Source organism: Indicator indicator, chromosome 33 (assembly GCF_027791375.1).
Source record: "Indicator indicator isolate 239-I01 chromosome 33, UM_Iind_1.1, whole genome shotgun sequence".
In the NCBI taxonomy this organism is placed as follows: Eukaryota; Metazoa; Chordata; class Aves; order Piciformes; family Indicatoridae; genus Indicator; species Indicator indicator.
In genome coordinates this window covers 7327145-7348105 of record NC_072042.1, presented here as the reverse complement: position 1 = coordinate 7348105, position 20961 = coordinate 7327145, and the positions used below count along the sequence as shown (strand labels likewise).

The following is a 20961-nucleotide window of genomic DNA, read 5'->3' as shown; positions in this document are numbered from 1 at the left end:
TGCAGACTCCCAGCACACATCAAGCCTCACACCCCCTTGCTCAAAAGCCAGCTCAGGTCAACCGTAGCCAGATGTAATTACCTACATGGAAGGAGCTGGAAGCTGCCTCTAATAAGAGGATGTATTTGTGCTGTCAGGCCAGGGTTCTTCCTCCTCCTCTTTTGCTGCTTCCCATGGTGCCAAAACTTGCTCGCATTAAGAATACCAGCAAGAACTTAACCTCATTCCTTGCTTCTAAACACATCTTTACCAGGAGTGGCAGGAAAAGGCCAGTTTCTCAGTCACCTATTTATGAGGAGGAGTGGAGAACATTAACAGGATTCACTCATTTAATTGAGTAGTGCAGAGGGCATCAGTGGCTTTGGTTGCATTGATAAAGGTCTTTGGGGTGAGCAAATGGAGGAGCATAGGCCTTACACCAAAATACTTCCCTGGCCACGCAACCCACTGATGTTGAGACCCCAGGCTGGTGTGGGGCAGGGGGGTCCTGACAATCTCAGCACCCTCCCAGCTGCCTCTGAGTCACCAAGCTGCTAGAAGAAGCCACAATCGCCTCCACAGAATCCCAGCACAGTGGGGGTTGGAAAGACCCCTGAAGATCATCCAGTCCAAGCCTCCTGCTCCAGCAGGGCACCCACAGCAGCTTGTCCAGGATCACAATGGCCAGGGGGCATTGGAAGCTCTCCAGAGAGGGAGACTCCACAACCTCTGTGGACAGCCTGCTCCAGGGCTCCACCACCTTCACACCAAGGAAGTTTTCCCTCACGTTTAAGTGAAAACCAAGAGGCGAAGCAAAAAAGACACCTAAGTTCCCTTCCAGCCTGTCCTTCTAAAATCCATGAGCCAGAGGCAGCTTTGGAGCCTCCCCACAGCAGCAGGGTTCAGCACACAGGAAGCTTAGGCAACACAAAGCTGTTTTGACCCAGTGCTCTCTGCCCTAGAGCAGACTCTGCAGCAGGAGTCCAACTGGTGCTGGGGTGAGCATGACCCAGGGCACCCCAGTTTTGCACTGCTGATAGCTCAGGATTTTCTCAGGAGGCATAGGGAAGAGACTAGAGACAAACCATGTTAATTTGACAGATTAAGAGTCTTCTACAGCCCTACAAAGCTGCAAGCAGCTGCTCAAAACTTCTTGTGAACCACAAAAAGTAGTATGGTCTAAGGAGCAGGCATGGATTAGAGGCCACAAACACCCATTTCTTTGCTCTGTGCAAAGTGTGTTTCCCTCCATTGTGGTCCCAAAACAAAACACAAGCCTGTCAGGTCAAACCAGGAAATTCAGCAAACTTTGAGAACCAGCAGTAGCAGGAGGATTTTCCAGACCTTCCAGCTTGTTTTGCAAGTCCCAGATTATGTAAAGCTCTGCTCTGCCGTTGTTAGGGAAGCCACCGTGTTGACAGTCAGTGATGGAGCCAGCTGGAACCATGCTGCTCTCCCAGAGGGACCGTACCCAGCCAGGGCAGCAGGGTCTTGTGCAACACTACAGACTCCTTCCCAGGCACCCTCTGCTGTGGCTGTCACCATGCAGAAGCAACTGTTTTTCACAGAATCATAGAATTGGATAGGACCTCTAAGGTCATCAAGTCCAACCGTCAACCCACCACCACTACAGCCATTCAACCATGTCCCCAGGTGTCGTGGCCACAAGTTTCTTGAACACCTCCCTGGGCAGCTGTTCCAATGCCTGACCACTCTGACAGGAAAGAAATTTTCCCTAATATCCAACTTAAATCTATCCTGCATTTTGTGGCCATTTTCTTTCATCCTATCACTTGTTACTAGAGAGAAAAGAGACCCAACACTCACCTTAGCATCTCTCAGGGACTTGTGGTATGCCTAATTGTTGCATGATTAATCATCTTCTCAGGGTCTGGGTGTGTTTTCCAAACTCTCACCCTGCCCAGGTGCTCAGTACGAAACCATCTGTCCTTGCAGTCTTTGTGTCTACAGGGTGGCTTTGCTGTGCCCAGTGGTGAAGGATCTCTTCTAGCTCTGACCTAATGCTTGGATTTTCTGCCAGTTGGGATTTGCTGGAGGGGTGAAGCAGTTATTGCTGCATACATGTCCTCCAGGAACACAATGCGAGAGCCTGAGCTCACCCGGCATTCAGCACCCAGCTGGAAAAGCCCCAAGGCAAGTGGGATGGGAGCCAGCACCCCTGGGGCCCCGCTCTGAGCATGATCCCTGTCCCATGGCAGTGGCCTCACACACAGTCCTGGTGCATTTGCCTAATTAAGAGCTAATGAAGCAGGGAACTCTATTGAGGGGCTGACAGGGGAGCAGATGTGCCCCCTGAACCCAGCCACTGCTGGGGGGAAACTGCTGCCGTCTCCAGGGTGAATCAGCAGGAAAAGCTCAGGCCAGCATGCTCAGCACTTCCAGTTCAAGTCCCCGCTGCTCTGTCAGAGCCAGGGAAGGAGAAATCCCTGTTCATCAGCAGCCTCTAGTGGGAAGAAGCACAAAGACCAGCGACCACTATACATGAACCCCACTAGCCCGGGGACACACAGCCCAGCAGCCCACCCTGACTGTCCCCATAAGCTCAACTGGGGCCAGCCCAACATGGTGCAGCAAAGGGACTCTGACAGACACTAACCAAACCCCATGGCCTTGGCAGAGTGTGGACTTGGTAGCGTTAATAGTTGGACTCAACAATCCATGGTTTTCTCCATTCCAAACAGTTCTATGCTTCTATGATCCAGCATGTGATGCTGCTCAAAGGGGCCACCCCTACCACAAAACATGGTCCTACAGTACTGGTCCTGGGCTAAGCATGGAGAGCTAGCTGACTGCAGCACCTCCTAGCAAAGCCTGACTCAGCCTTGTACAAATCACTAGAAGAAAAAAAAAAATCCATAAAAGGGACAATAAAAATATCCAAATCCCTCCCGGGCTGCTCACCAAGAATCTCCAAGATGATGGTTGAGTGAGCCCCTGCTACCTGAACTATACCTCAGACAGCTCCCACATCTCCACCCCACAGCATCCAGTGTGGCCAGGAGCCAGTGCTGACCCCAGACTTCCAGGCACCACAGTCTTGAGCTTCTTCCTGCAGCTGGGAACAGGCACAGAGGCAAAACAGCGCTGGGCACAGAGGGAGGGGATCTGCCCTGCCAGGCAGGGACTGCCTGCTGCCGGCTGTCATCCGGTGCCGATGGAGCTCAACAAAAGCTTTGTTACATATTAAATCAGTGACATACCTTCAGGCCCCAGTTTAGAGAACAACCGATATTTTTTTACCCTCCAAGTGATCTTCACCCATCAGGCAGCTCTGAAAGGATAGTGCCAGCCTTGGGGCAGGGGGAACACGGCAGGAAGAGGTGTGGCTGCTGATTCTGGAGGCTGCCATGAGAAGAGCAGCTCCACCACCGATGAGCAGGCACTTTCTCTCCTCGGCAGGAATTCAAATCCTCCTGAGGAGGCCTGAAGTTTCTCCTGAGCATGAGGCAAAGCCCAGTGAAAGGATGGGGGAGGCCCCCACCACCCACACAACAGCTCAAGCACAAGCACAGGGAAGCAGCTGGATGCATGGAGGAACTTCTTGCTGCCACTGACTCATCACTGCCATCACACTACACAGATGTAGCATGTGCCCCACTTACGGCAAGGAACAAGAGGACCTGCCAGAGCCATGACAATCTTGGGGAGACCCATGTCTACATACACACTGGCACTCAAGGGGAGCCACAAACTGCTCCACAAGTTTTCACTGCCTCCTTTCAGGGACAGGCATGGCCAAGTTGTGTCACTCAGGGGCACATTCGGCATGAGCAGGGCAACAACTGCAGAGGCAGAAAAGGGAACCTCAGCACACAAAGCTCTGGCACAGGTGCAAGTTACTCCCACACCTAACCAGGTGACTCTGGTAGGCTGAGGACACAGAGGGGAGAGAGCACACTGCCGCCAGCAGCCCTGATCCCGGCTGTCCTGGAGTCATGCCCAAACCTTCAGTAAAGCCTTTGGAAGGAAGCAGCGGAGAGCTTGGGGTGAACCTAACTTGCTCCTGTGCCCCAAGGCAGCTCCTCTCCAACAGGAGCCAAGAATTATCACACCCTCAGCTTTCCCCATTTACCTGCTCCCACTGCTAGGCAGTGGCAGAGCACGTGTGACAGTGCCAAGGGGCCACTGGTGCACCCCACACGGAACTTCGTCTCCATGCACTTTTGCCCAATCTGACCTGGCACAGGGCAGACGTTGCCTGAAGTCAGCCCCTGCCCACCACTCACCCGTGCTGGCAGGGCCATGCAGCAACCATGGGAGTGACCCTGCTGCAGCAAACATCAACACTGCCCAACCCCAGGCTTCAGCCCCACAGCCTCACTGTGTGCCCCAGAGAGGACAGGGCACCCCAACTCCTGCTCCCACAGCAAATGTTGATTTTTCTCACGCAGGAGCCTCGGCATAAGTCAATCCTCGGGCGAGGACGCGGCTGCTGGCAGCGCTGAGCCAAGGCACGCCCCTCGTTGCAATACAGCCCCAAAGATAGCCACTGTCCCCGGTGACTCTGGCCAGCAGCTCGCACACTGAGCCAACCAGGAAGTGGAGAAGGCAGAAGCCCCCAGCAGAGGGGGCACAACACAAGAAGGTTCACCAAGCCCTCATCCCTCTACAGCTACAGGAGTGTGCAATTCATCCCACCGCACGCTCCTCTGGTTGCAACATAATATCAGGGCAAAGCATCCCCGTCTGCAAGGGGGCATGGCGAGAGGACCCTCAGCTCCCGCAGCCATGCAGAAAGGCCGAAGGTGAGGTTTGAGCTCTGCCCAGTTGAGCGCGGCATCGATCCGCAACCAGGACAGGTATAGATGGCAGGAGGAGGCCACCGGCTTTGAGAAGCGTCTCAGCGGGTGCAGATGCTGTCTTGGAGAGGGTACAATGTGGCCAACCCAAAGTCCCGGGGCTCAGGTGCAACCCCATAAGCACCAAACACCACCAGGAAACCAGAGTCAGACTCAGATGCCAACACAGGAGCTGCCGTGACCACGAGGTGCAGGGGGGACCCGACTAACCAGGGCTGCACCAGTAAGAACACCACTACGGGGGGCAAAACAGCCCAGTCCCGGGGCAGGGCCCCTGAACCCCATCTACCTCTAGAGCCTGAGTCCACTGCGAGTTGCCATCATGAGCCCACAAGAAAACCTCAGCCCTCCCCACCCCATGTCCTCCCCACAGCCACACTCAGGGTCCCTGCTACAGCCCCAGTGCACCTCATTCTCTTCACCCTCACCCTGCCGCCAGCCTGACCCCATTGGTCCCTCCTCCCTCCCCTGCAGAGCACCCCACATCCCCCCCTTCTGTCCCACACACTTCATGACCCCACTGCAGGTCTTTGGTCTCCCCCAGACAGAAGACACACAATCCCCTTGCCCCACACCTCACACATTGTGGGTCTGCCACATCCACTCTGACCTCCTGCCCAGTATCCTAAAGCATGTGAGATCTACCATGACCTCTATGGGTGCCCCCAACCCAAATCACTCCACACCCAGTCTGACTACACTTTGGCTCCCCTCACCCCACAGCACTCCATGTTCCCTCACAACCCCCTGGCTCCATAACCAGCCTGACCCTCCACGTGCTCCCAGAGCATCCCGCATCCTCCTGCAACCCACATCCCAAAACCAGCCTGACCTATCACAGGTCCCCAGGGAGACCCAAATATCCCCAACCCATAACCTGCCTGACCCCCACCGTGTACCCCTCAGACCTCCTATAACCCACCGCCCCATAAGCAGCCTGACCCCACTATGACCCCCCTGAGCACCACAGGTCCCTCTATAACCCCCTCAATCCCACCACCGGCCTGATCCCTCTGCGGGCGCCCCCGGGCCCTGCTGTGCTCCCCCGGCACCCCCACCTTACCCGGCCCAGGGCCGCTCCGCTGCGCACCGCACCGCCTCCACCTGTACTGCAGGCCCCACCCCCGCAGACGTCAGCGCGCGCATCGCCCCCTCCACGCCGCTACCCTCCGCCCATTGGCTGCCGCCGCCACCTCCCGTCAAGCGGCGCGACGAGGGGCGGGGCCAGCGGCGGCACGGCTCTGCAGTGGGCGGGGCCATTAGGGAGCGGTGTAACCGGGGGCGTGGTAACGAGAACCCCTGGGGGTCTTTAGGCCCCGCCCCGCCTCCTGTGACGTCACTTACCCACATAAGGAGAAAATCCTTAGCCAGGACCTCCGGGGCGGCTGGTAGCCCCTGGGCATGGCTGGGGGCTCAGCTGTCATGGGGCTGCCCTGAGTACCCTCCCTCACTCCGAAACCAGCAGGGTCGGGGCTTGTGGAGGTTTTTCTGCTCAGTGGCACCAGTGCCCTTTTTTCACCTTTTTTAAGAGAAAAAAAAACCTCAGCCTGCTCCGTAGGGGTGACTGGGGGGCTCCATCCTGTCCCAGGGGCCAAGGAAAACTGGAAGACTGCTGTCCTGCCCCAGGGGGATGGAGGAGATGGGGGGGAAGTCCCACCCTGCCCAGGGGACTCAGACAGCCCCATCCTGTCCTGGAGGGCTGAAGGAGCCAGGGAAGCCCCATCCTACCTTGGAGAGGTTGTGGAATGGCTGAGGCTGATAAGGAGCAAAGGCAGGGCCAGATCCCCCACACACCCCTTATCTCAAGGACGCGCCCGGGCAATCGGTGCCGTGCAGAAGGTGGCTGTGGGTGATAGTGGAGGGACTGGGATGGCCACCCAGGTGGGAGCAAGCAGGAGTCTGGCCCCTCACCAGCATCAGGGACCTCACTGCTCTCCCTCCAGCCTGGCCATGATGGTTGCCTGGTGGTTATGGTGGTGACATTGGGTGCCCAGGGCTGGGCTGCAGGAGTTGGATGTTGCCTTGCAGCCATGCTGAACAGCTGGGTGCACCCAGCACCCACTCAGCTCTCCCAGGCCCCACAGCCCACGGCACCCTACCTTGGAGACAGCATGTTCCCTGGGGAGGTACCTGGTGCCACCTAATGGCCACCACCCTGGGGACATTGGCAAGGACCATGTCCCCTCCTGCTGCCACCCTCAGAGCACTGGGCAGAGCTACTTCCCCAGTACCAGGTAAAAATCCCTCCAGTGTCCAGGGAGCAACAGGACAGATCCTGCTCCAGGGTCAGAGCCTCAACGATTGTGTCCCGCCCTCCACTGCCTCTCTCCAAGGAGCCCCCAGCCTTCTCCAGGGGAGGAGAAAGAGTCTCTCACCCTCACCACAGTGCCACGGGGGAGGAGAGCACGGAAGGGGATGAATCCATAAGCTGTTAAGCCACAGCAAAGCCCCTCACATTCTGTCCCTGTTATCACCGACTTCTGCTCACATCTGCTCCCAGGAGTATTTTTAACCAGGAATTAAGGGCTGCTGGGGCCTTCAGTAGAAGGGGAGGGATGCTTTGCTTGTCCCCAGCAAAGCAGAAGCCAGAGTTTTTGGGCTGCAAAGGTACTCATCAGACACAAACACCACTTCTGGTGCTGTTTGGAGAGGGGACAGGATCTCTTGGGGATTTCTCTCCCCTCTATACCCAGCTATCAGCTTTGAAAAGGATCCCAGCATCCTGGTGCCACTGGAAAACGGCTGGAGGGGAAGCCAGGCAGGAGCCTTGCACGGAGGGATGCTGCCAGGGCTATAAAAAATAAAAGCAATTTATTAGCATTGGGTCAAGTGTAGTCTTAGCCTGGATTGACACCCCAGAGCTGAGTTAAGGGCAGGAGAAAAGCTCAGAGCAAACCTGGAGGGCAAGGGGAGGAATGGTCCCAGCAAGAATGTGACATAAAGACACACGAACTCTGCAAAGGCCTTGACCAAAAACAGCGACATCATCAGAACAAATTGTTTACAGTTCCAATTGATTACAGGAGGCTGAAGGCTCATGAGCTTCTGCAGGCTGAGAGGGCAAGAAGAGAAGGGCCAGGAGGAGACATAGGCCCTGAGCTGACATCTCAGCAGTGCTAGGGGCTCAGGGCAGCATTTGGTGATGTCTGGGATCATTCTCCAGCAGCAGGTTCTGCTTTGGGGTGGGACATGTGGTAAGGTGAAGCCCCTGTTCCGACCCATCTGGGACAGGAATTCATCCCAGTTCCCAGTACGGAAAGGCTGGGAAGGTTTACCATTACTGGGATGTTGCTTCTAAAAATTAGCAGAGTCTGAACACAGCTAATAAGACTTCAGAGACACCATGGACCTGCTGAGGTGGCCTCTCCTGGAGCTACAGGCCAGCAATCAGCATGTCCTTAATGGCGAAGAGACTGCACAGGCCCGGCAAGAAGGGAATTCCCACTGATGGAGAGCCAGCTCCATACAGCTCTCCATGTCCCTGTCCCAGTAGCTCCAGCAGGGACATACTTCGTTTACAAACACCAGTGGTTTTCTCACCCCCACCTTGACCTCCCAAGGGAGGCCCAAGCTGACCCTCCAACCTATGACCTACCAGCAGACCCAGGAGCTGAATTGTAGCTGCAGCTCAATTTTGGGTGTGTGAGATGGAGAAGTCCAGTCCATCTCCCACCCTGCAGCCATTTCTGAAAGAGGTTAAGGAAAGGGACACATGGTCATCCTGGTACTAAAAGCTGCCAGGAGCAGCATCCATGGGAGATGTGTTTTAGCCTGGCTCATACCCACTGCTTCTCAGGTCTAGGACATCACTGCAGACAAAGCTACTGCTTGGCCAGATCCCTTCTGCTATGAAGAAACCCTTTCCTGGGCTCAGATCATCTGGAGGAAGCCCTGAGTCATGCTCTGTCTCCTGCAGTGACACCACACAACTTGCTCTTTCCTTCTCCTAGCTGCCACCTTTGCTGGCACTCAAGAGTAAAAGGAATTTAACAGGGAAAAGTCACCCTACCACCCCAGAGCTACCCAGGGAAGGGATCATCCAGCAGATGACCTGGCCTGTCTGGGAGCAAATCAATCCAGAACAAAGCTGCTGACAGGGACACATGTGGAATGGTGAAAGGCAGACAGGATGGGGAAGAGCATTTGCAAGCCTGTTGGCTCCAATTAGCTAAAACAATAGAAAAGCTATGGAGGAGCTGAGCATGGGGCCAGGACCCAAGAAGCTCCTCACCGAGCAGCTCTGCAGCAATGCACAGCAGAGCCCCACTCTGCTGGGAAGCAGCTCCAGAGCTTGGCCTTAGCTCAGGCCTCCTGGGCTTCCCTCATCCCATGCTCTGGGTTTGCCACAGGGTTTGGTAGCCAGTGGCCATGGGGAGTCAACAACGCTGTGCTCTGAGCTGGGGCCAGGTGCCTTTGATCCACTCTCCTATCTGGTCAGTGAGAACAGGGATCAAGTTTACAGCTCAAGCCTGTTTGTGGTTCCTTCACTGATTTTTGCACCACTATGAGTGAAGGTCAGGAGACTGGAGCAAATGGAGCTGCTCCCCCACACACCTTGGAAAGCCACTGGGACTACTGGTGAGGAATGGTGCTCTTCTGAAGGGCACAGCCCCTCACAGAGGGGGAAGAGGCTGCATTTTCCTGGGATAGAGCCACAAAAGCACTGCAGAGCCCTCTTGACACAGTGGCCTGTGGATCTGGCATGGAGAGGGCTACGGCCTCTCAGTCTTGACATGGTCTCCAACCATCCTCCTGAGATGTGTGACCAAGAAGATGTCGTTGTCTCGGGGGCAGTCGTAGTGGCAGGAGCACATCTTGATGAACATCATCTTGCGCTGGAAGAAGTCCCCTTCAGGGCAGCGGAACTCCACCTCCAGGGTGCTGGTGGTGTAGGGGGTGCAGCAGCGTCCATCTGTGCAGCTGCCGCAGAACTTGGGCCGGTAGGAGCGGGCACTGGTGCAGCCCGAGAGCTCAAAGCGGAGGCTTTGCTGTGGCTTTGGGGTCCGCACGCACTTCTTCCCCTTCTGGGGAGAAAGCAGATGAGCAGATGGCAATCAGACAGAAGGTCCGCGTGCGCCTGTGCTCTGTCTCCATCGCCAGGTGACAGTACACACACCCAGCAAGTCCCTAACTGGGTTGTCCCAGGCACTCAAGAGTGTTGTGCCCCCTCTCCCTGAGCCCAGTACCTTGGTTTTCTCCATGGGGAAGTCACAGGGCCGGACCATGCAGAGCCGAGTCTCCTTCTCCAGGCGGCACTGGAGGTTGTTGTTGGTCACTCGGGCAGAGATGCCCATTCCACAGCTCTTGGAGCAGGCACTCCACTCGGTGGTCTGCACCAAGCAGTTCTCCTGAAGGTTATTCAACTCTGGCTTCTGTGCTGGATCCTCACTGAAAACTGAGTCACACAGAAGAGACACAAGGCAGTTTTGCATAGAAAAGACAAGGACCTGTTGGAATGGGGCCAGATGAGGCCACAGCAATGCTGGGAGGGCTCGAAGCCTTCTGCTGCATGGCCAGGCTGAGAGTCGTGGTTGTTCAGCCTGGAGAAGAGAAGGCTCCAGGGAGAACTTCTGGTGGCCTCTCATTACTGAAAAGGGACAATCAGAATGCTGGGAACAGACTTTTGAGCAGGGCCTGTTATGATAGGACGAGGCGTGATGGTTTGAACTGAAAAAGCAAGATTCAGACTGGAGAGAAGGGAGAAATGTTTGACACTTGAGGATGTTGAAACCCTGTCACAGGTTGCCCAGAGAGGTGGGACATGCCCCATCCATGGTGCCATTCCAGGTCAGGTTGTTTGGGACTCTGAGCAACCTGCTCTAGCTGGGGGTGTCCCCACTTGACTGCAGGGGATTGGACTGGAGGACCTTAAAAGGTCCATTTCAACCCAAACCATTCCATGATTCAGGGCCTGCAACAAAGTGTGGCAGCTCTGTGGCTGCTCCCAACTTGATGTGACTCCTGTGGACAGTAGCAAAGATCTGATCCATCCCATGAGCTCTTAGTGTCTCACCACATGGAGAACACAGGCAAGCACAGGGCCATTTCCCACATCAGCTCAGTTCTGCTGCAACATCAGAGGATCTGTGAGATTCACCCCAGCATCACTAAGATCTCCCCTCAATGGGTCTGGAGTTGAACCACATTCAACCAAGCTCAACACTTGTTCACCACAGCATGAAGTGAGAAGTCACCGGTTCCAAACGAGATGTGACTCAAGGCCTCAGGCCAAAGGCAGTTTGCATCCAGCCCTGTCCCCCAAAGAGCTGCCAGCCCCCTGCTCACCCGCCATGACTGTTTCCAAGTGGTTTTCCTTGCTACCCTCCTCACAGACCCACTCCTCACAGCACTTATTGTGGACCTTCACATGCCGAGGGTTGGGGCACTCAGGGGACGGCAGCCGCAGGTCTTCGGAGCAGAGAGGGATGCATCCAATGGCTCCATCCATGCAGATGCACTGCAGCTTGCAGGTGGGCTGGAAGCTCTCCCCATTGTGGTAGATCCTGCCCAGCAAGTCACAAGTGGCACCTTCATGAGCTGTAGGAAGCAGGGAAGAGAAGCTGGGGAGATGGCAGGGGTCTGGCAGCATGGCCCCTGACTCAGGGCATCACAAGGCTCCTGGTGATGGAAAAGTGTTCCCTGAGCTGCCATCACAGTGCAGAATGCAACAGAAGCTGGTACAGTTAATAGTTGTCTCCCTAGACCCAAGGCTGTTCCTGACATCGAGGCTGGCTCTAGCTGTCCAGCTCTGCCAGACCTCCCAAAGTTCTCTGGAAAAATCTCTTCTCCACCTTTATGAGCTACAAAAGGGGACTTTGTATCACAGCCTTTCTCCAGTCAGAGATCTTCCCTGCCAGCTCAGAAGGTGCCCCCAGTCAGTGGTGCTGTGCAAGATCCATTCCTCACACCACACATGAGCCAACAGCTTTACTCTTCATCACTCCTGGAAGACCAAAATGCAACATCCTTCTAAGAAGCACCTCAGATAAGTTGGTTCCCCACATCTCTAAAGGTACCTACAAAAGGAAAATAAAACTTTGGAGGTTTGACATTTTTTGCTCTGCTGTGATAGATGAGACACATGAATCTCTTCTTCCATCCAGCCCATACTGTTTCTATTTCTCCCTGTTCTGATCTCCAGATCTCTCATCTCCAGCCCCCTACAAGTCTTTCACTCCCTCCTGATAAAACCTAAGTGAGCAAAAAAAAAAGAAACCACAGCAATATCTGACACACAAGAGCAATCTTCAGTCCTTAACAGCTGTGTGAGCCAAAATGTTTCCAGTGGGAGGTTTCCAGCAGAAAGCTCTTATTTGATGAAGAGTTCTGCAGGCAGGAATCAGTGTTGGGAATGTTTTCAGTGAGGAACTGAAGTGTTTCAGTCGGATATCAAAGATACTCAAAGATATCATGCTCCTACAATAGCTCAACCAAAATACTTGTTGGACAGGATCCATGGAGGTGAGCATTCAGCTCAGGTAGTTATTTTTGATAGCATAAAGATCAAAATGAAGCATTTTGGAAGTTTTGACACAGGCCAGCAAGTATTCGAAGGAGCTCCTGGGAAGTCCTGAGAAAGGTTTTTCTTTTTTTTTTTTCCCCAACCAGCTGCAATCTCTGATCTTTGAAATTCCCAAGGGGTTCCCAGAACAGCAGTCCTGCTTTTGGACAGTTCTTGTCTCAGCTACTGCTTTCAACAATCCTGACCCTTCAAAACCAAAATAATTCATGCCAACCTCTTTGGGAAGTTACCAAAATGAAGGATTCTTGGCTGCTTGCAGGGGCTCACCAAGAAACTTGATCTATTTCCCCCTTAGTCCTGCTCACCTGTGGAACATTATCCCAGGCAGAAATTGTTTGGACCAAACAATGCATGAGAGCCTTTTTCTATCCCACCTAGTCCTTGAGGGGGTGCAAATCTTTCCGGGCTCCTGCTGCCTTGTTCCTAACAAGAGCTGAATTTCAACTTGCAACTCTTTTCAGTGTAATGGTTATAAAAATACTCCTGTGCTCCCACTTGGACCTTTCAAAATCCTCACTTTTTCCACCCAAGTGGACGCCATCTGCATTCCCTCACACAACCATTCAGACTTATTTTTAGACCCTCTTGCGCTGTGTTCAGCCCATCCCAATGAACTGCTCATGCTGTTCCCTCAGCACCACTCCTCCCCATCCTGCTCAGGGCTTTATTATATTTTCAAACCTCAATCATTCTGTGAGGTCCTTCATTAACCCTCCATGACCTCCCTTTCCTATTGACCGGATCCAACTCAAACACCCAAATGGATCGTGCCAGCAGACTGAGCTGTTTCTTTATTTACCAGCTCTGCCTGGCACCACTGCCACCTCCTGCCTTCAGCCACCAGATCCAGCCAGGGAGACTTTTGCGCTTTTCCACAGGGAATATGACAGAGCTCAAGAGAGCTGCTCCAATCCTGCAGCTGTGCCAGCTCCCTGCACCCACCCAAGCCACCCCACCACCCTCAGGTTCTCCTACTCTAGAGTCACTACAGGATCATCTCTGCTTTTCTGATATCCAAAGATCTCTGCAGGTAGGGGTGAATCAGAGAAACACTGAATCACAGAATGGTTTGGGTTGGAAGGGAGCTTTAAAGGTCATCTAGTCCAACCTCCTGTAGTGAGCAGAGACATCTGCAACTAGGGCAGGTTGCTCGCAGCACCAAACAACTTGACCTTGGTTGGCTCCAGGGGTGGGGCATCTCCCACCTCTTTGGGACAGGTTGGACTTGATGATCTTGAAGCTCTCTTCCAATCAAAACAATTCTGTGGTTCTATGTCACAGGAACAGAGTCCCAAACCCCAACTTGTGCCTTCAGAAACATCCTTCCCTGCAGGAGGAAGCAGGTTATGTCAGTAGCAGTGAAAGTGAGGGCTCACAGAGCTGGCACAGCTCTCATACCATGCTGCTGGATGAAGCTCCAAGCCCTGAAGGCAATTCGGTCAATGCTGGGGGAGTTCTGGGAGGTCTGCAAGCAGAAGGGGCCACAAGAAAACCACATGACAGAACAGAGCTCTCACCTAAGCAGATCCCACTGCCTCTGCGGATTTTGGAGAAGTCACAGTAGAGTCCCTTGTGATGGTCACAGGGTTTCTGCAGTGAGCAGAGCTCACCCAGCTGCCTGGCACACACCTTGCAGCAACCACAGGCATCCAACATGTGGCTGGTGCCAGCAGGGCACTGCAGAGGCTGGGAGGGACACTGGCATGGATACGTGCAGGCCTGTGATTCTACCTGGAGGACAAAAAAAACATGGAGAAAATGTTTCCTGCAAGCTAGCAAGGCAGAAAGATAAAACCACAACTTGCTTCAAGCACAGACACCCCACCAAGAGGAGAGATCAGCTCCGCTTTCCACCTCAGAGCCCTGCTGCCTAAGGACATGCGTGCAGCTTCCAGGGGCTCATGGGACTGTTTTTTTCCTCATCCCTAACTCCTCTGAAGCATGAGGGAATAAAAAGCTACCTCTGGAAAGAAGAGCCAAACCAAACATGACGAGGAGGAGCTTGGCATCCCATGCACAGCTCAGCCCATAACTTCCCTGCAAGCAACAGCAGAGTTGTGATGAACAGTGAGCAGCTCCCAACCCTCAAAGAGCTCTACTCAAGAGAAAACATCCCAGTGTTCTGCAGCAGCAGCAGCCAGAACCCAGAGATGGAAAACTCAAGACACAGCAAGAGGACTTGCCCAAAGTCAGACAGCCCCAAGTACTGACCCAAAAGCTCCTGGATCCCACTTTGTCCCCTGGATCTCTTATTTGTTTTGTAATTCCCAGAGATGTGGGAATTGTCAGAGATGAAGCCACAGAGGTGTGTCCTCTCTTCTCCCCTTTCCAGAGAATGCAGTGTAAGTAGCCCTCCTTGGGACTTTCTGACCCTACAGCTGCCTGCTTGGTGGCATTTCAGAAGTGCTGGCCACTCTTGGCTTTGAGCCCCTTCACATGCTAAACAAAGATCAGGCCATGTCTGAAGGAAGGTCACCTTCTCTGGGAAAACCAGGATGCTTCAGACACTCCCTTTGCTCAATCTGTGGTAGCCTTCTCCTAATCGAGCTTGGTGCAGGCAGACTCAGCTCTGTATGTGCCCAGGTGTAAAACCACCACTGTGTAAGGTGCAGAGCACATGGTCTCTAAAGATCCTCTTCCACTTCCTCAGAAACGTCGTGCATCAACTCTAGCCTGCATTTTGGTCAATTTCTGCCCAATGAAATTCTCCAGGTGGTTCAGAGGGGTGCCAGAGCACTACTACAGAGCTGCTGGACATGGCTCAGCCCAAACCCCAGGGGAAGCTGCTGCTGCAGGGCTGACACAACCCTTGCATGCAGATCACAGAATCATGGAATGGTTTGGGTGGGAAGGGACCTTTAAAGCTCACCCAGTCCAACCTCCCTACAGTCAGCAGGGACACTCCCAACTACAGCAGGTTGCTCAGAGCCCCATACAACCTGACCTGGGATGGTTGCAGGGACAGGGCATCTTCCACCTCTCTGGGCAACCTGGGGCAGGCCTCACAGCAGAGGTCTTCCAGCCCTCCCAGCATTGCTGTGGCCTCCTCTGGACCTGCTCCAGCAGGTCCCTGTCTGTGCTATGCTGAGGACTCCAAAGTTGGCCCCAGCATTGCAGAGGGGATCTCAGCACTGAAACCAGCAGAATATTGTAGGCTCCTGTATTGCTGTGAGCTGGGTGAAGAGGGAAGTACTGGACAGGGCAGACCCCTCACAGGTCCACGGCCAGGCCACTGCCACCCAGTGAGAGGGGCTGCAACAGCTGGGAAGAGCCTGGGGGCAGGTGGGAGGGGAAGACATCTGGAAGAGAGATAAAAAAAAAATAAAAAAATCTCTGGTGCTGCACTTGCTATATCCCATCCAGCCCCAGCTTGTGAAACAGCTTCCTTGAGTGTTGGGTTTGTCACCAGTAACAGCTGTAAAACTTTTCCAGCTGTTTTGACTATTGTGCAAAACAGCTGCTGTGCCTCTGGCTCATGTGGGGACAGAAGATGCCAACTGCTTTGTCCTTCTGTAACAACCAGCACAGCATGTTTTAGCACAGGGATCAGCCTCAACCTTAACTCACGCATCCTCTGAGTCTCACCCTGCTCAGCAAGAATCATAGAATCAACGAGGTTGGAAGAGACCTCCAAGATCATCCAGTCCAACCGATCACCCAGCCCTTATCCAATCAACTAGACCATGGCACTAAGTCTGCCTCATCCAGTCTTCTCTTGAACATCTCCAGGAACAGCAACTCTGCTTGAAAATTCCCAGCACAAAGACATTTGGAACAAGCCTCTGCTGCCTGTAGCCCAGCTGCTTTATGGCCCAACCCCTTGCTGGGAGCTGCCATGTCTCAGGGATCTCTCCCTGCCTTCTGAAGTGCATTAAAAGACACACAAAAAAACCCATAAACCCTTTCCTACTGGTTTTGTGGTGGTTGTTGTTGTTGTTCATGCTGTGGCTGCCAAAAGGAGATGTTATTCAACGAGGGATGAGTGGGTGGGGGGACATGAGATCATAAGAGGCAAAGCACTCCCAACATAGGGCCTATATTAAGATGCAATCCATGCACTTAAGAAGTATAACGACAACAAGCATTTTCTAATGCAGTGTCAGCCACAGGCCATATAAAGAAACACTCCCAAAATAGCTCTTTACTGGAAAACAAACCAAAACAGCCTCTTTCTGGGTAACAGAGAATGTAACAGAACTAAACCCAAGTGAGTTTTCTTCCTCATCTCCATTAATCACTGCTGGAGCTGTTTATTTCCTTTAATAACTCACCCAAAGAAACCAGACCACCCAATTTTACCTTCTGCTCTCAATCAACTTCACTTCCTCACTATGCTACAGCTGCTTTTCAGCACAATAACACCTGGGTTCAGACCTTCAATGTATTGGAGACCTGCTGAGTGACTCTGCGCCCCTGCCTCTGCTGTGCCTCATTCACCTCAACCCAGGAACAGCTTAAAAAGCCAAATTCATCCATATTCACTGGGGTCTTCAAGCCTTGGTGATGTTCCCATCAGTCAGTTCATACCTCTCTCTATCACCCTGTCCTCCTGGCCCTGGGGTGTGCTGGGGCTCCTGTTTGGTTTATTATTGAGCAGAGACAGATTGTGCTATTTATATCTCCTGCTCCTTTCATGGGCTCAGGAGAGGAGTTGAAATATTTTTTGGCTCATGCATATCCAAGAGTGAGCAGTGAATAATGGGCTGGGGAGGGGAACACCTGGAGTTGAGAACAGCTGGTAGAATGGTATCATTGAACCAACTTCCTCAAGTTCTTAATTTGCTTTCATGGTAGTTTGAAAGGGGTTAAAGGACAGGTTGCATTGCACTTGCACAGAGCAGCCACCCTGCAATACTGTGAAGGATTTGCTTCAGCGCAGCATAGAACCTGCCCAAACCATGCCAAAGAACTGCAAGGACTCACACTCTTTGTTTCAGACCCATACAAAAGACCAGCATTTCCACCTACCATGCCACCAACCTGAGTACAGAGGAATTTGACTTAGAGAATGTTTCATTTTCTTCCCTCTGCAGAAGGGAACTATGCTTTTACCTCCACTGAGCAGGATCCTAACTTCAAGTTCACAATAGCCTTGACCTTCTTTCTGCTGGGATTAGCAGTGGGAATTTTGAGAGCAGCAGAACAGAAGCAATGTTGGAGGTCATGGCTACAGATAAAAGAAGGTGCTAAAGCCTAGAGTATCAGCTCTCCCCACTCCTGGCTTTGCTGGCAGCTCTTGTATCAACCACAAACACCACATCCCAGGATCCCTGAGCGATGGCCAAGCCACAGCAGCAGTGCAAATAACCTGACTTGAGGAGTCCCTGTGCTCATGCATCTTCTCCACCACTGAATCACTGGTCCCATCTGCTTGACTAGAAAAAGTTTCCTTCCAACTGCCAGCACCAAACCCAGTTACCTGGGGGGGAAGAAGGAGAATGCCCTTTCTGCTTCATAGTCACACAAAACCTCTTCCTTGCACCCTTGTGAAGGACATGAGCTCACACCATTGCAGCATTGGGGCATCATCAGGACTTCTCATTCCTGACCAGTCAATGTTCACATGAGCCCAGGGCACCAGCCAAGAGGGCCAAACCAAAGAGGATATTTAATGTGTTTGGGCTCATGACTGCATTCAAAGGGCTGGGAAAGGTGCACTTTGAAGCCAAGCTAGGTGTCTGCAAGGTGCTTTGAGAGCTGCAAAGGAGAAGTGATGTAAAAAAGATGAAACTGGTTCTCTTTTGAGCTCTAAAACTGGCAGTAGATAAAGCAGTCAAAACACAGCTATTCACATACTCCTAACACTGGGATATCCTGCAAAATACCTGCTGCAGCTATCCATGTACTTCCAGCACTGATACATCCTGGAAAATACTCACTCTGCCTCCATCACAGACTCTCAGGGCACCTTCCCCAAATTGCTGGAGAAGGTTACTGATTGTTATTGTGAGAGCCAAGAACCAGTACCCCAATTTCACAAAGGGAATAGAGACATAGAGACATGCCCAGGCTGAGCCTGGCAGAGATCATGGGTTCTACTCTCACCTGCTCTTGTTTCCTTGCTCAATCTACTGAAAATCACTCCTAGAGCTTAAAGTCAAAACTCACATCTGGGAGGCAGTCAGAAGGTTTAAGTCAAGTGATGTCATCTCAGAGTGATAATAAAGGGCTGCAGTGTGTTCAATGCAAGGAACAAGATGACCATCCCACCCCCCAGAATCTCCCCTTAGATCGCAGCAGTGTTAGGTGCACAGGACACTGGCAGGAAAGGGGCTGGCACACACTGGGTGCTGCCAGCAGTGATCAAACAGACCTTTTCAGCCAGGAGTCGTGGCATCTGTCAGAAAAATTTGCTGGTAGAGGCTCTGTGAAACTGACTTCTGCACTGATCCCAAAGTCACTTTCTGCAGTGAGGAACACTCCTGACTGCAGCAGCATCCCTGCTCTTGCTGGCACTGTAAAGAAGCACAGCAAAGTCCTGAGCAGACTCAGCTGCTCTGTCAAGCACTGGGATCAACCCAAACTAGGCACAAATCCTGCTCTGGAGAGGCTGCTGTCTAATTCCCACCTTGAGATTGCCATTCTTGGGGAACAATGGCAGCAAGAGAAGGACTGGTGATGGTAAGGAACTGGGATACAGGAGTTTTATTCCTTGCAGTGCCATAAACTCAGTGATTTCACCTCTCTCCGTTCTCTTTTCCTCCTGAAACAAAATCCATTCCCGTTTGCAAGAACTCTGAGCTCCACAGGTGACAGCACTTCACGGGGCACACCTCCCAACCTGGTTTCGTTCCACCGAGTGCTGGCACGCAGCCGGACTCGGACCCCTTCGGAAGCAGGTGGCAGCTGCGGGAGTTAGCCCAAAGCTCTCACATGCTGCAAAGCAAAAAGCTGCGGTGCCCAGCAGCAAAGGGAGCTGATGTGGTGCAATACGTACCCAGCCTGGAGCGAGGAGGAGGAGGAACAGGGTCCAGGGCACTGCCCCCCAATTGCCAGACATCCCGAATAGAAGGAGAAGAAGTAATTCCAGCTGCCGGCCTACTCGGTCCTGCAGAGCTCCTCCGCTCTGCTGCGGAGCACCGCAGACTATCTCCTTGTTAAACAGCCTCCCGGAGGGGGCGTGCCCCGCCCCTGAGTGACGATCTGAGACTCAGATGAGATGGGTGCAACAAAAAATGCCCAAATTCCAGGGAACACGAGCAAGATTCCTGCGGCTCCGGCGGTTACAGGGCTGCCGGCGCAGGCTGCAGCCCGGTCACTTCCCATGTGAATAAATCAAATCCCAGTAAAAGCAGGATTATTATTTTTAACATATTTCTTCTTTTTAACTCCAGCAGTCCGAAGCTGGGACAGTTTACTTGACATAACACACATACCCCCCCATCCATTCCTGTTTAGCTGCAAGAGCTGAGGATTTAACTGAGCAGAGCTTTGTGGTGCTCAATGTTTCCCCTCTGAAAAGGAGGCAGAGATGGGAAGGTCAGCACTGGTTGGTACGAAACAGATCATGCACCACCATCACTTGCTTCTGCCAGCTCTGAGGAGTGGAAGTTTCATGCCTATAAAGACTCCTGCAATGAGGAGTGCTTGTTAGATGAAGCAATGAAGGGTAAAGGTTATTGGTAAAAGATAGCATTGGGATGTTTCCCCCCAGTTCAAGAGAGACAGGGATCTATTGGAGAGAATCCAGTGGAGGCTGCAAAGATGCTGAGGAGCCTGGAGCATCGTCATCTGATCAATGCTCAGCAAGGGCTAAGGAGTGGGGGGCAAGAGGATGGCACCAGACTGCTCAGTAGTACCCAGGGACAGGACAAGGGGCAAGGAGCACAAACTGTAACCCAGGAGGTTCCATTTGAACAGGAGGAAACAATTCTTTGGTGTGAGGGTGCTGGAGGCCTGGAACAGGCTGCCCAGAGAGGTTGTGGAGTCTCTGGAGAGCTTCCAACCCCCCGGGCCATTGTGATCCTGGGCAAGCTGCTGTGGGTGCCTTGCTGGAACAGGGGATATTGGACTGGATAAGCTCCACAGGTCCCTTCCAGCCCCACCATGCTGGAATACAGCGATTCACTGGTTCTGTGGTGCTTTATTTGTGCTTTGGGATTAATGCAGGATATCACAGCTTCAGGGCGTGATCCTTTCTGTTTGCTGATGAAATCCAAACCCTGGCTTCTGCACAAAAAGAGCTTTAAAATATGAAATCATTTGTGTATTAAGGAGCTGTTTTGTTTATTCCCAAACAGCAAGTGGAACACTGACACGGAAAGATAAGGAGAAGTGCGAGGAGTGCAGCAGAGGGCACTCTTAGTCCTCACCGCCCTGGAGTGTGACAGCAGTTTGGGTACTGGGCAGGAATCCTTTGTGCCTTCAAAAGACAGAGTCAGGGACCTTTCCAGGGCAGAAGCAGTGCAAGATCTCTATGCTGACTTTGGGCCAACATGAAGCAAGGGGTAGGAGGAACACATGCAGGATGTGCTGTGCCATACAGCCCCTATCACATCCAAGCAGAGTGTGCTGGGAAGTAGGACAGAAGAATAAGAAAAATATAAGGAGTGGGTCATTTAGATTCAGCCTCCTTTCCTTCTTGCCTCCAAGTGTAGGACATGCCAGGAATCAAGCCCTGCATGTTTCTCAGGTCCCTAT

General features: G+C 52.8%; 1 protein-coding gene across 1 annotated transcript; it reads right to left on the bottom strand.

Annotated features, from left to right (window-relative positions):
• Positions 1–9468: 9468 nt before the first annotated feature.
• LOC128977803 (CCN family member 2-like) lies at positions 9469–19356 on the bottom strand. The gene is made up of 5 exons (XM_054395488.1): positions 19259–19356; positions 13839–14052; positions 11085–11336; positions 9986–10194; positions 9469–9823 (listed from the first exon to the last, which is right to left on the bottom strand). Exons 1-5 carry the CDS (start codon positions 19319–19321, stop codon positions 9512–9514), a joined length of 1050 nt encoding a protein of 349 aa, XP_054251463.1. The 5' UTR covers positions 19322–19356; the 3' UTR covers positions 9469–9511.
• Positions 19357–20961: the final 1605 nt, after the last annotated feature.